The sequence below is a fragment of the Humulus lupulus genome, chromosome 6, assembly GCF_963169125.1.
Source record: "Humulus lupulus chromosome 6, drHumLupu1.1, whole genome shotgun sequence".
NCBI lineage: Eukaryota > Viridiplantae > Streptophyta > Magnoliopsida > Rosales > Cannabaceae > Humulus > Humulus lupulus.
In genome coordinates, this window is record NC_084798.1 from 223,095,746 (window position 1) to 223,107,746 (window position 12,001).

A 12,001-nucleotide genomic window follows, 5' to 3' on the forward strand; every position below is an offset into this window, starting at 1 on the left:
AATATTAATAATATTATAGCAAATGCCATAAAATAATCCTTGTCCGAACTCCAAAAGAGTTCACCTCAAAACCGTTAAAAACTAGAAAGCTAAGCATCACAAACCATTAGCAATGCTACAAATACATGTACTGTTCTTTTCTTTCACTGACCGCTTATATTCAGGGGACTGCTTGTACTTTTCGAATTCCTGTAACCATTCCTCATCAGATAGAGGAGGGAGCCCACCACTGAACTTCCAATCAGTCATTGAAAGACCAGATCTTGTTAGTCGTGTAACACCTCCAAGTACGACCATACTAAACACCCAAGCAGCAGAGCCAAAGAGCCATATCCCAACCATTTTCTGAGCATGAGGTCCTCCATTTACAAGTAGCTTCAGTCCTTCATTACTTTTTGCATTAAGAGATTGCACGGTGGAAACATTTCTCAAAGATGGCACACACTGACCCTGAATTGCATTATAAACTTGTTACACAAGTATTACATTTAAATTACATGAACATGATACATGAATTGTGTTCTAATTCCCAAGTGAAACTGAGTTAGAACAAGGACTTCCATTACATTTAATTGTCATGGAATACAGGGTCGCCATAAGAAACACATAATATCAAAAGCAAAAATATGCAACTATCGACTTTTCTGCTTTTGTGGTTACTTCCCGCTATCAAATTCGCAATTTAGAATATAATAGCTGAATATGTAGCAAGTACTTAGATACCTAAAAACATATATATATGATACTTAAAAGAAATAAATTTTAAAGCAGGAATGAGGTCGAAATGGCATTTATGAAACCAATGAATTTTTGCAAGTTGAAATTTTTAAACTTTAATCTTGGGTTACTGCTAGCTGATGCAGTAAGAAGTAATGATGCTCAACTAAAATATAAAAATATCTACATATAAACTTAAATGTAAGAGCACACACTGATATGAAGCAAAGAACAAAAAATCTAGAAAACGAAATAAAAAGAAAGACAGCAGACAAGGAACCAGCCATATAAGTCCTAAGAACCAATATATATATATATATACTTATATCATAGCACAAAAGTTTAAAAAAAAATTGTTTTCTGATATCCCAAGCTATGATTTTTAAAATATCTACAACTGCAATGACAGTTTACAGAACTCCACAATCAAATCTATGACTACTATATAAAAATGAGAAAGTAGTCATTTTGGGTGTCTCGAAATGGCATTTAATGAAGTTGAAGCTAATCAATTCAGCTCAAAGTGTTTGAAGTTGGTTCAAGTTTCCATACAACAAAATTTAGCAAAGTACAATCTCTTAGTTCTAAAGATAAAGATAGAAGAACCTTAGGGGAAGATCGGAAGTCATGCAGAATTCTCCGTACGATTCCAGTGGAGAAAAATCTAGATGTCTCCTCCCTTGCAACTCTAGACGAAGATGATGTTGCTTGGGTGAGGTGGTTGTAGAGAGCCTTACGGTTACTCTTCACCAACAAAAATGGTGATAATCGGCTCCGGAACATCTCTCTTTCTTTCTGTCTCAATACCAATGCCAATGTGTGAGGGTTTTACTAGCCCATATAGGGGTTTAGCATCTACTAACTTTTTTTAACAATAAAATGTATTTCTTTGGAAACTTGTAAACTAATTATATCATAAACCATTTTCAAATCACAACTGAGATTCTACTTGCAAGCAACTACAACTGTGGTGTGGTTGGTATAGAAATGGCAAATTCTAAAAGATTTCCAACCTAATCTCATGCCAAGTAACTAAAGAAGTTCGATATAAAGCTTCCTGAAAAAACAAATGTAGAAATAGTTGTTAAAAGTTGAAACATATACAAGAGAAAGATGAAAGTTATTCAATCTAATGATGGGTGTTGAGACATTAGCTTTAGCCATACTATGGTTAATTAAGAACAACAAAACCTTGCACATACTACTAATGACACATGACCCCTTAACTCAATCTTTAGTTTCTAAGAACTTTGAACAACGAAACATGAAGCAGTTTGTCGTCACTGTAACCAATTCTTAACACAGACATTTTATCAAACACTACACATACCAACTACAGCACATACATTTTATCGAATACTATCTATCTATTTATCTATCTATCTATAAAGATACATATACATATAACAACTAACACAATATAGAATACACAAAGCTATAAAATGGAGACAGGTTGAGCCTGCTCCGAGAGAGAAATAAAAAGGAGAGATTTTTACTGTGTGGTAGCTGAGTTGAGTTGAGATGATGAGCAGAGAGTTGGCGAGTGAGGTGTAAGGAGGTCGACGAGGACCGTGGATGTAGCGTAGCAGCTGGTCGGGGCGGCGCATTGATGAACGACGACGGAGGAGCGTTGAGCTTGAGGTGATCTCGGAAGATCAAAAGAGGTAAGAAGAAGAAGAAGAAGAACGGAGTTTAAATTACAATGATTTAAATATATATTTATTGGGTTAATTAGTTGAAGAAAAAGAAAACAAGAACGTCTTTAAAAATATTAATTGTATTTTGGAAAATTATTTGCTTTTTAATTAACTAAAATTGTTCGGCAAAAAATAAAAATAAAAAAACTAAAATGGTGGGAATAGTTGTCGTTTTTACCATCATGTTGTCGTACGCCAACGACAGCTCACAGATACACCAATCAATGACCAAATCATGCAAAAAATTGGTAACCAAATAATACGGCACCGTTTTGGTGATCATTAGTCCAAAGGACATAATGCTACTTATTATACTTAACCATCAATATAATAGTATTAATTGAAATTTACTTCTTTCTGAGCAATTTCATATGCTATAAAGGAGAATTAAGACTATTACTTTGATGTTGTTATATTGATCATCAAATGTCTCGATATTGAATCCATCTAATTGTTGCAACAAAGGAGCATTAAGACCATTAATCAATGAGATGAATACTACAAGCAAAAGGGTAGTTCTTTGTCATTTCACTCCAATTCCTCCATGATCAATAAACACGACAAGTTTCATGAAAAACGACAGCACATTTTTCTTTAAAAATGCCATCCTCCTTGATAAACGACAGTGATCGAAAAAACGATACCTTTTTTAAAACGATATATTATTTGATAAACGATATGTTTATAAAAAACGACAATATCAAAGAGCTCACTCACGCACTGTCGAAGCTACTAGGTGAGAGCCAACAATGGCGTCCTCCGCTGCCAGGCCTGGCTCATCCTCCATCATCAGCCGGACTCTCTCCCCTTCTCTTTCTTAAACCTCATTCTCGATTTTCCATCGCTTAGCTTCGGTGTTAGCTCAGTAAATGTTCATGTCCGGTTCCAGATTTCCGGGTCAAGTTACTCGCCGCCGAACGACCCGGCTCCGAACTGGAGCAACCGCCCGCCTAAGGAGACTATCCTTCTAGATGACTGTGATACGATCACTGGCTTATAGTAATGGAGTTAGCCAATCACCCCAAACTACCTGGGGATGAAATGGTCAATTCTTATGTCAAAACCCTTGCCACTGTTCTTGGGAGGTACTGAGCTAACTCGTTTGATTGTTAAAGGGGTTTGAGAAAAGTTTCAATCTTTTTTAATGGGTTTTAGTGATTTTGTGTTTTAGTGAGAAGGAGGCAAAGAAGAAGATATACTCTGTTTCCGCTACTACATATACAGGTTTTGGTGCTTTAATTTCAGGGTAGCTTTCTATCAAAGTAAAAGGAATAGTTTTATTATTACTTTAAATTTTGGATTTTTGTTGTCGAGTACTCATTTGTTTTAGAGATGTTATTGTTTTAATAAGATTTTGATTGTCTGTTGTTATGCATATTAATGAATATTATAGATAAATTTGCAGCAACTAAAATTTAATGGTAAATTTTCTGATGAATATTCTCTTCGCTATTTTGATCCGATCGTATTATGCCCACACCAAAATGATGACAGGAGTGATTTTTACCTAAAAAAATGTTTACTTGCTGATTTGAATGCAATAATTTTACGTTACTATGGTGATTTTTTGTTTCTTTTTAGTTGAATCTATTCATGATGTTGTAAGATAAAAAATAACACATATAAAACTTGAATAACATAATATTATGATAAATATAATATTTATATTTATTAAATTAAAGATACATAAATATTATAATTATAAATAATGCAATATAAATAACTTATAATATATATAACAATATTATAATTATAATTATAAATAATACAATATAAATAATTTATAATATATATAACAATATTATAATTATAAATAATACAATATAAATAATTTATAAATGGCAATATTATAATTATAAATAACACAATATAAATAATTATAATATAAATAACAATATTATAATTATAAATAACATAATATAAATAATTATAATATAAATAGCAATTATAATTAAGTTAGACAATAATTATAAAGAACAAAATAAAAGCCGAGGCCTGTGTAACACACAGTTTCCTTAAAACAGATTCGTCGCCTCTACGAAGTTTCGACGTCGATCTCCCAGGATACAACGGTGAACGACAAGTAACTCAATTAATTCGCCGAACCAAATATACCCGAACTCTATGACACTAGAACAAATCTAAGAACTATAAATAGTAGAAAGGAAAAAACAATATTGAAAATATATATATATCTTAATCTTCAATGGAATACAAATATATATATATATATATATGAATATAAGTTTTTGGTGTAATTTAAACTAAGACCTATGATCTCTATATATAGGCTATTCTTGAGAGGCATAACCACTCACAAAAAATGTGGGACAAACCCCAATTGTTTTTTCATTAAAAAATATCCAACAATCCCCCACATGAATGAAAAAACTGACTCAAGAAAAACCAACAAAAGAAATAGACCTAGGTGATAGAGTTCAACGGTAGAAACTTGCATAGGATAGGTAGGTGTTACCCTTTGAACCTTCCCTTGTGTAAGTATATTTACTTTACTGGCTGATCAGTAGATGTGATGTCTTTGAACTGTTCTGCCGTTCGTGTAAACGATGATATACCACACACAGGAATCTTTCCTGACATATATTGGTTCTCAAGATTATGTTCGTTTTGGCCCTGAACATTTCCCTGGTTCTGCAAGAGATATTCTAGGAATTGAGCCCTTATTCAATCCCTATAGAAGCGACCCATCTTCTCTCTCACATATGTGATTTTCTTAATTAAGAGTAACCCGTATTACTCTGCTCGACATTTCGACGCATAAGAAATCATTAAAAGCATAGCTTAACCTTTTCCTTACGGTTATCACTGTTTCATCATAGGAATGGACAATGAGGATAACCCCCATAGTGATCCAACATAGTCTTTACAGTTTTAGTTGTCCCTTTGAACCTAGATCTTGGGATCTCCAGTCAACTAGGTGGGGTGTCTACTGTATTGACTTTATTCATTCATGGGCTTTAGACCCATTCCCCTCGATGATTTTTCAACCAACTCTCTATTTAACCCTTTGGTTAGCGGATCCGCAATATTATCCTTTGACTTCACATAGTCAATAGAGATAACTCCAGTTGAGAGTAGTTGTTTAATGGTATTGTGTCTACGACGTATATGTCTAGACTTACCATTATACATATTATTATGCACCCTACCAATTGCAGATTGACTATCGCAATGTAAGCCAATAGCTGGCACTGGTTTAGACCATTTTGGAATATCTTCTAAAAATTGACGAAGCCATTTAGCTTCTTCGCCACACTTGTCTAAGGCAATAAACTCAGATTCCATCGTGGATCTAGTTATTACCGTTTGTTTAGAAGATTTCCATGATACAGCTGCACCACCGAGTGTGAACACATATCCAATCGTAGATTTTGAATCTTTCATATCAGATATCCAATTAGCATCACAATACCCTTCAAGTACTGCTGGATATTTAGTATAGTGCAGCCCATAGCTACGAGTAAATCGTAAGTACCTAAGTACTCTTGTTATTCCTTTCCAGTGGTCATACCCTGGATTACTCGTGTATCTACTCAATTTGCTAACTGCGTAGGCTATATCAGGTCTTGTACAACTCATTAAGTACATTAAACTTCCAATAATTCTAGAGTACTCTACCTGAGAGACACTCTCCCCTTTGTTCTTGAACAAATGTAGACTCGAATCTATAGGGGTTCTAGATACACTAGAATCTTCTTTGTTGAATTTCTCAAGAATTTTTTCCACATAATGTGACTGACTTAGAATGATCTTATCAGATGTCCTTGAGATTTGAATCCCCAAAATGACATCTGCTAGACCCATATCTTTCATGTCAAATTTCGAGTTCAACATACTCTTGATAGATTTGATCATTTTATCACTGCTTCCAACAATGAGCATGTCATCTACGTAAAGACACAAAATGACATAGTCATTATCTGTTTCTTTAACATAAATACATTTATCGCATTCATTGATTTTGAAGCCATTTGCCAACATAGTTTGGTCAAATTTCTCATGCCATTGTTTTGGTGCTTGCTTTAAACCATATAAAGATTTCACCAACTTACATACTTTTCTTTCTTGACCTGGGGAGGAAAACCCATCGGGTTGTTCCATATAAATTTCTTCATTTAAATCCCCATTTAGAAAAGCAGTTTTCACATCCATTTGATGTACTTCAAGATTGCGTAACGCAGCAATAGCAAGTATCATCCTAATGGAATCTATTCTCATCACAGGAGAATAAGTGTCAAAGTAATCGAGGTCTTCACGCTGCTTATAACCTTTAATTACAAGCTGTGCCTTATACTTATCAATTGAACCATCAGATTTCATTTTCCTTTTGAAAATCCATTTGGCCCCTAAAGGCTTACATCCTGGAGGAAGATCTACTAACTCTCAGGTGTTATTTTGAAGTATGGATTCAATCTCACTATTAATAGCATCTTTCCATAAAGAGCCTTCAGTGGAGTTCACAGCTTCATCAAAGCTTTGAGGTTCACCTTCTAGCAAATAGGTTAGAAAATCTGGACCAAAAGATTTTTCTGTTCTAATTCTTTTGCTACGTCTAGGTTCATTGTAATGACCCAACTACTCTAGACTTTGGACCATTAACGAAAACTATACATATACCCTAATCTTTAATAGAACTTACAAGAGAAAAAGATCATACTTTATTAAAAACTTGTAAAAACCAATGTTTAAAATTACATAAACTCAAAGCAGGATATGAGATCCCATTGTTTAAAAAAGAAAACATATCTTACTTGAAATGAAAAGAGATTACGTAAATAGATGCGGAAAAATACACATAAACCATAAATAAAAGACTACATCCTCGACATCGAACTCTCGACTCCTTGAATTCATTCATCACCGATACACATTCCCCAAGCATCCACGAATCTTACCCGCCACTATAGCTATTTTCCTGCACATATAAACAAAAAGGAATGAGCCTAATGCCCAGCAAGGAAAATCTACCATATAGTTCATATACATAAATTTCATAAGAAACATAAAAAAACATAACATAATACTTATATCATACACATACTATAATGGCCATTATTACTTGGGGTCCCATAGACTAAACAAGTCATATGCCCATTAGATTAGTGGGGTCTTACTAGCTAAGCAGGTCATATGCCCATAATCCATTTGGGGGTTAGTCATATGGGTCATATGCCCAAGCCTACAAACATACATAACATAATATAACATAACATATTTCATAACATAAAACATAAGATAACATATAAAAAGCATATAACATATAAATTCTACCCTATTTTCCTTACCAAAATTACCGGGATAAGAGGACAGAGGTGGGACTTTGGAACACTCCTAAGAACCATTTGAAAAAGAGTGAGTATAGAGAAGAAGAGAAATGAAAGGAATGGAAGGACTAAACCATTGAGAAAAATACTTACCAAAACCTTTTTGCTCAAGAACTTAGATTTCCTAACCAAAATAAAGATTAAGGTTAGAGGCTGAGTAGAAGACTATGAGAACTTAAAATAAAATAATACCAATGAACTAAGGTGTAGAAATACCTTGAAGACTTGTAGACCAATCTAAACCTCGAACCGAAATACTATGAAGCCTTACTTCCCCAAGTGTTTGATAAGCTTATGATGATCAAGCTTATGATTTCCCCACCCAAGTGTTTACACTCTCACACTCACCTAGCAACTTGCAGCCTCTGAACTTAGAGTAAAAGGTGAATAATGACTGGGTACTAGGTCCTATTTATAGAGTTTAGGAATGAAAGGATCTTAATTTAACTTGAATAAAAATAATGGCTTTTTAGGTGAAAATAATTTGAATAATCGTTCAGTAGAGGCTGAAGACTCGTTCAAAAAGGTGCTGGACTTATCAAAAGGTTGAATGGCTGAATGGAAAACGAATTCAAAAGCATTCAAATTATGCTGAAGGAGGCGATATATCGCCCCCTATAGGCGATATATCGCCTGGACCATTAAGCCCGAGGCAAACGTGCATCGTTTCGTGTTTTCCGTATCTACGTGCTGCGATACATCGCCTCCTATAGCTGCGATATATCGGCATTCGCTGATTATTTAAACACGAAATTACACATTTTTAGCTTAATTCAAATTGAGTAAACAGCCTTGACTAAGCCCTCAAACGTATTCAAAGCTGCTGACTGACCTTAGAGCATTCAAACTTTACCCTTATTAAATTTAATCCTCAAAATACTTAATCCTTAATCACCCATACATAACATGTGCATAAAATCCTATTGGTTCTTATCTAAACCTTATAGTATAATAAATAGTATCCTTAATATCAGTCATATTAATCAAACCTTAGGTTAACATTAATATTCTTAAACTATAGGTTAAACTTAGAAAATCTACAAGTACTACTATGAGTGTCCAAATAATTCCTGGTCTGAACCAAAAATCCACAGTCATAAAGATAATACTATAAATTCTATAATACTACTATCTAACTAGCTAAGTAAAGTTCTTGGACTCTACAATTCTCCCCTACTAAAAATAATTTCGTCCTCGAAATTTACTTATCAAATAACTCCGGATACCGGCCTTGCATGTCCTCCTCCAACTCCCACGTTGCCTCTCGTTCAGAACTATTACTCCATAGGACTTTGACTATAGGAAAGCTCTTGGACCGTAACTGCTTCATCCCCCTATCTAGGATGCTAACCGGTCGTTCCTCGTAACTTAAGTCTTTCTGGAGTGCTATCGTATCGTACTTGAGGACGTGAGATGAGTCTGACACATATTTGCGTAGCATCGAGACGTGGAATACGTTGTGACTATCGGCTAGTGCTGGCGGTAGGGCTAGTCTATACGCAACTGGTACCACTTTGTCCAATATCTCAAAAGGACCTATGAATTGGGGACTAAGCTTGCCTTTCTTCCCGAACCGCTTGACACCTTTCATAGGAGATATCTTCAGGAAGGTGTGTAACTACCACACATCAAGGTGTGTAACCAAATCAGCATATAAACAAAATAGATATGCCAATGTCATACAAAATGATCGCATTTGCTTTAATAGGGTTAAGTTCCCAAATAAAATACAATCTACAGTCCTTTATTAGGGAAGATGCAGACATAATAACTCAAAAAGCTAGATCCCAAATGGAAAAAAAAAAAACAAGAAATCAGACATATAAAAAAAAGAACAAATACATTTGAATGAACTTACAGAGTTGCTGACATAAATGAGATTATGGATAGTCCAAGAGGTCTAAAGAAAGATCCTAACTAGCAACCCCATCACATTCGTATGAACCTACAGAGTTACCTCAATAAATAATGAAGTTATATATAAAAGTAAAGCTAATTCAAATACCCATTGCAGAGATTCCATATTCAAAGTGCTAGGCACATGATTTAATACCCATGGCACACAAATTTGTAGCTGTAAATACCAAAATGAAATTAAAAAATTCGTACACCCATTGCACATATTTGTCTCTGTGAGCCCAGCCCTATTTTCAGATTCTACTATGGGTACAATTATGATCAAACACCATAAACCCATACATAAAAGAAAAATAAAATTTATCATCTTTTCTTGTAGCACTAATATTAAAATCAAATATAAGAAAGAAAGTGTGAGAAGAAATATACAGGTCTTTGATTAGAAAGAAACAAAGAGTCTAAATGCAAAGGGAGAGAGGGCTCGACATAGAGTTGCTCTTACCTGAAGACAGTGAGCCACAACACGAGGTGTCTAGGCTCCATCACAGTCATCTAGTAAAGGGCGAGAGACAAAGAGAATGTGTGATGCAACATCATCTCCCTTATATTTTTAAACAATTCGACCATCTGTTTCAAATGCAACATCACAAATCAATGGTAAAGATTTAAAATTAGCAAATAAAGTAACTGAGATTGATTAATTATGAACCTTGAATGTAGCAAATCAAATTCAGCCATGCAAGTGCAGAGGGATTGCGATTGCGATTAAAAGAAAAATTGTGCTAGTAAATTAAGAGAGTGGAATCAGTGACATTTTCACAGCGAAGAACCCAAGCCCACCACCACCAATACCAGCCAAAAACTATGCTTGTATACATATATACATATATTTATAAATAAATTAAGTTAACAATATTAATAATAAATCAAACTAAATATATATATACCTTAATAGTCAGCCGTGCAAGTGTAGAGGGAGATGGGAGGAGCCGTATCCGATGGAGCTCGGAAGAATCGCAGATGGTTGAACCAGATGACCCAGCAGCCCAAGAAAAAAAAAAACAGATGACTGAGGAAGAAGAAGAAGTAGCTGAGAAAAAAAAATTAAAAACAAGAGGTGAGGGAGGGAGAAATACCTCTACCGTGGGTTTGGGTCTCTCCGTTTGGGGTTTCGACGCTAACTGAGGTTTGAGTTTGGGTCTCTCCGTTGGGGTTTCTGCCTTTGGGGTTTGGGGGTTTCCGAGTATGGGTCTCTCCATTGGGGTTTGGGGGGTTTTCGAGTATGGGTCTAAAAGTGAAGGAAACAAAATATATTCATGGCACAAAGAGGGAAATGAAATTTTTTTGGCACTTAGTTTTCCCGCGAAACAAAATATATTCATGGCACTTTGTTTTGTATTTTGATATAGAAGCATACACTATGTACTCATACATTAAGGACTCCCAGAGCAAAGCAAGTCCTTAAAAATTGTTAATTAAAACATTCATTTTTTAGCCCAAATTTTTTTAGGACTCGCATATTATTTTAGGACACTCATTGCGAGTCCTAAATTGTATTTTTTCAGGACTCTCAATGAGTGTCCTAAGAACTCCATAAATATTTTTAAGGACTTGCATTTATGTGTGTGTCCTAAAAAAGTGTCATGTAAAGGGTATTTTGTAGTAGTGTTATGATTTTGTTTTTACTGGTAGTTAGAATTAATTTAATTTTAATTTTTGTTTTTGTAATGTTTATTTGTTTTTAAGATTTGTACCCTTTGTTAAAAATAATATGACATGTTAAAAATAAGTAAGATGACATGTAGGATATTTTTAACACATCATCACACAACTCAACATCATTTTTATTAAAAATTAAAATAATAAGAGGGAAACATTGGCGCCAAATGCAAAAAAATTTCCCTCCAGTATATGTGTAGGGTAACACTCTTTACTTACCTATATTATTAGTAGATAATCATCCTTCTAAAATATTATAATATTGGCAATATTTACCCACCAATAAATCTTACGAATAAATATTTGTGGGTAAAGGTTCCCTTTACCTACCAATATAAATTGGTAGGTAAAGATCACATTTCTTGTAGTGACGTCATCGGGAGTAGGGCGGTGAAAGTTGGCTGGAAAATAAAACACATTTCAACTAAGTACAAACCTACAGACAAAAGTCTGAGCACAGAGATAAAGAAGGTTGGGATACTTACGAATCCGTCTGAATGAGTAGTATCGAGACGGGGACAGACCATCTGTCCAGAAGAAGACCTTCTTAAAGTCAGGTGGATGATTAGGAAGGTCCTCGAACACCTTTTTCTCTTTGGGGTAGCTCGAAAGATAGTAGAAGTCGTCTCCTCCCCGAGCTCGGGAGGGATTGCTTTTCAGACAGAA

At 34.6% G+C, this 12,001-nt stretch overlaps 1 protein-coding gene and 2 long non-coding RNA genes across 3 annotated transcripts; 1 reads left to right on the plus strand and 2 right to left on the minus strand.

Moving 5' to 3' along the window:
* Positions 1–74: 74 nt before the first annotated feature.
* On the minus strand, positions 75–2,361 carry LOC133783553 (cytochrome c oxidase assembly protein COX15-like). Its single transcript, XM_062223210.1, has 3 exons — positions 2,214–2,361; positions 1,324–1,512; positions 75–450 (listed from the first exon to the last, which is right to left on the minus strand). The coding sequence occupies exons 1-3, from the start codon at positions 2,322–2,324 to the stop codon at positions 97–99; spliced, it is 654 nt and encodes a 217-aa protein (XP_062079194.1). The 5' UTR covers positions 2,325–2,361; the 3' UTR covers positions 75–96.
* Positions 2,362–3,215: 854 nt separating this feature from the next.
* LOC133783555 (uncharacterized) lies at positions 3,216–3,789 on the plus strand. Its single transcript, XR_009870910.1, has 2 exons — positions 3,216–3,499; positions 3,586–3,789. It is a non-coding gene; the product is annotated as an uncharacterized LOC133783555 (long non-coding RNA).
* Positions 3,790–9,617: 5,828 nt separating this feature from the next.
* LOC133783554 (uncharacterized) lies at positions 9,618–10,746 on the minus strand. Its single transcript, XR_009870909.1, has 3 exons — positions 10,564–10,746; positions 10,119–10,243; positions 9,618–9,704 (listed from the first exon to the last, which is right to left on the minus strand). It is a non-coding gene; the product is annotated as an uncharacterized LOC133783554 (long non-coding RNA).
* Positions 10,747–12,001: the final 1,255 nt, after the last annotated feature.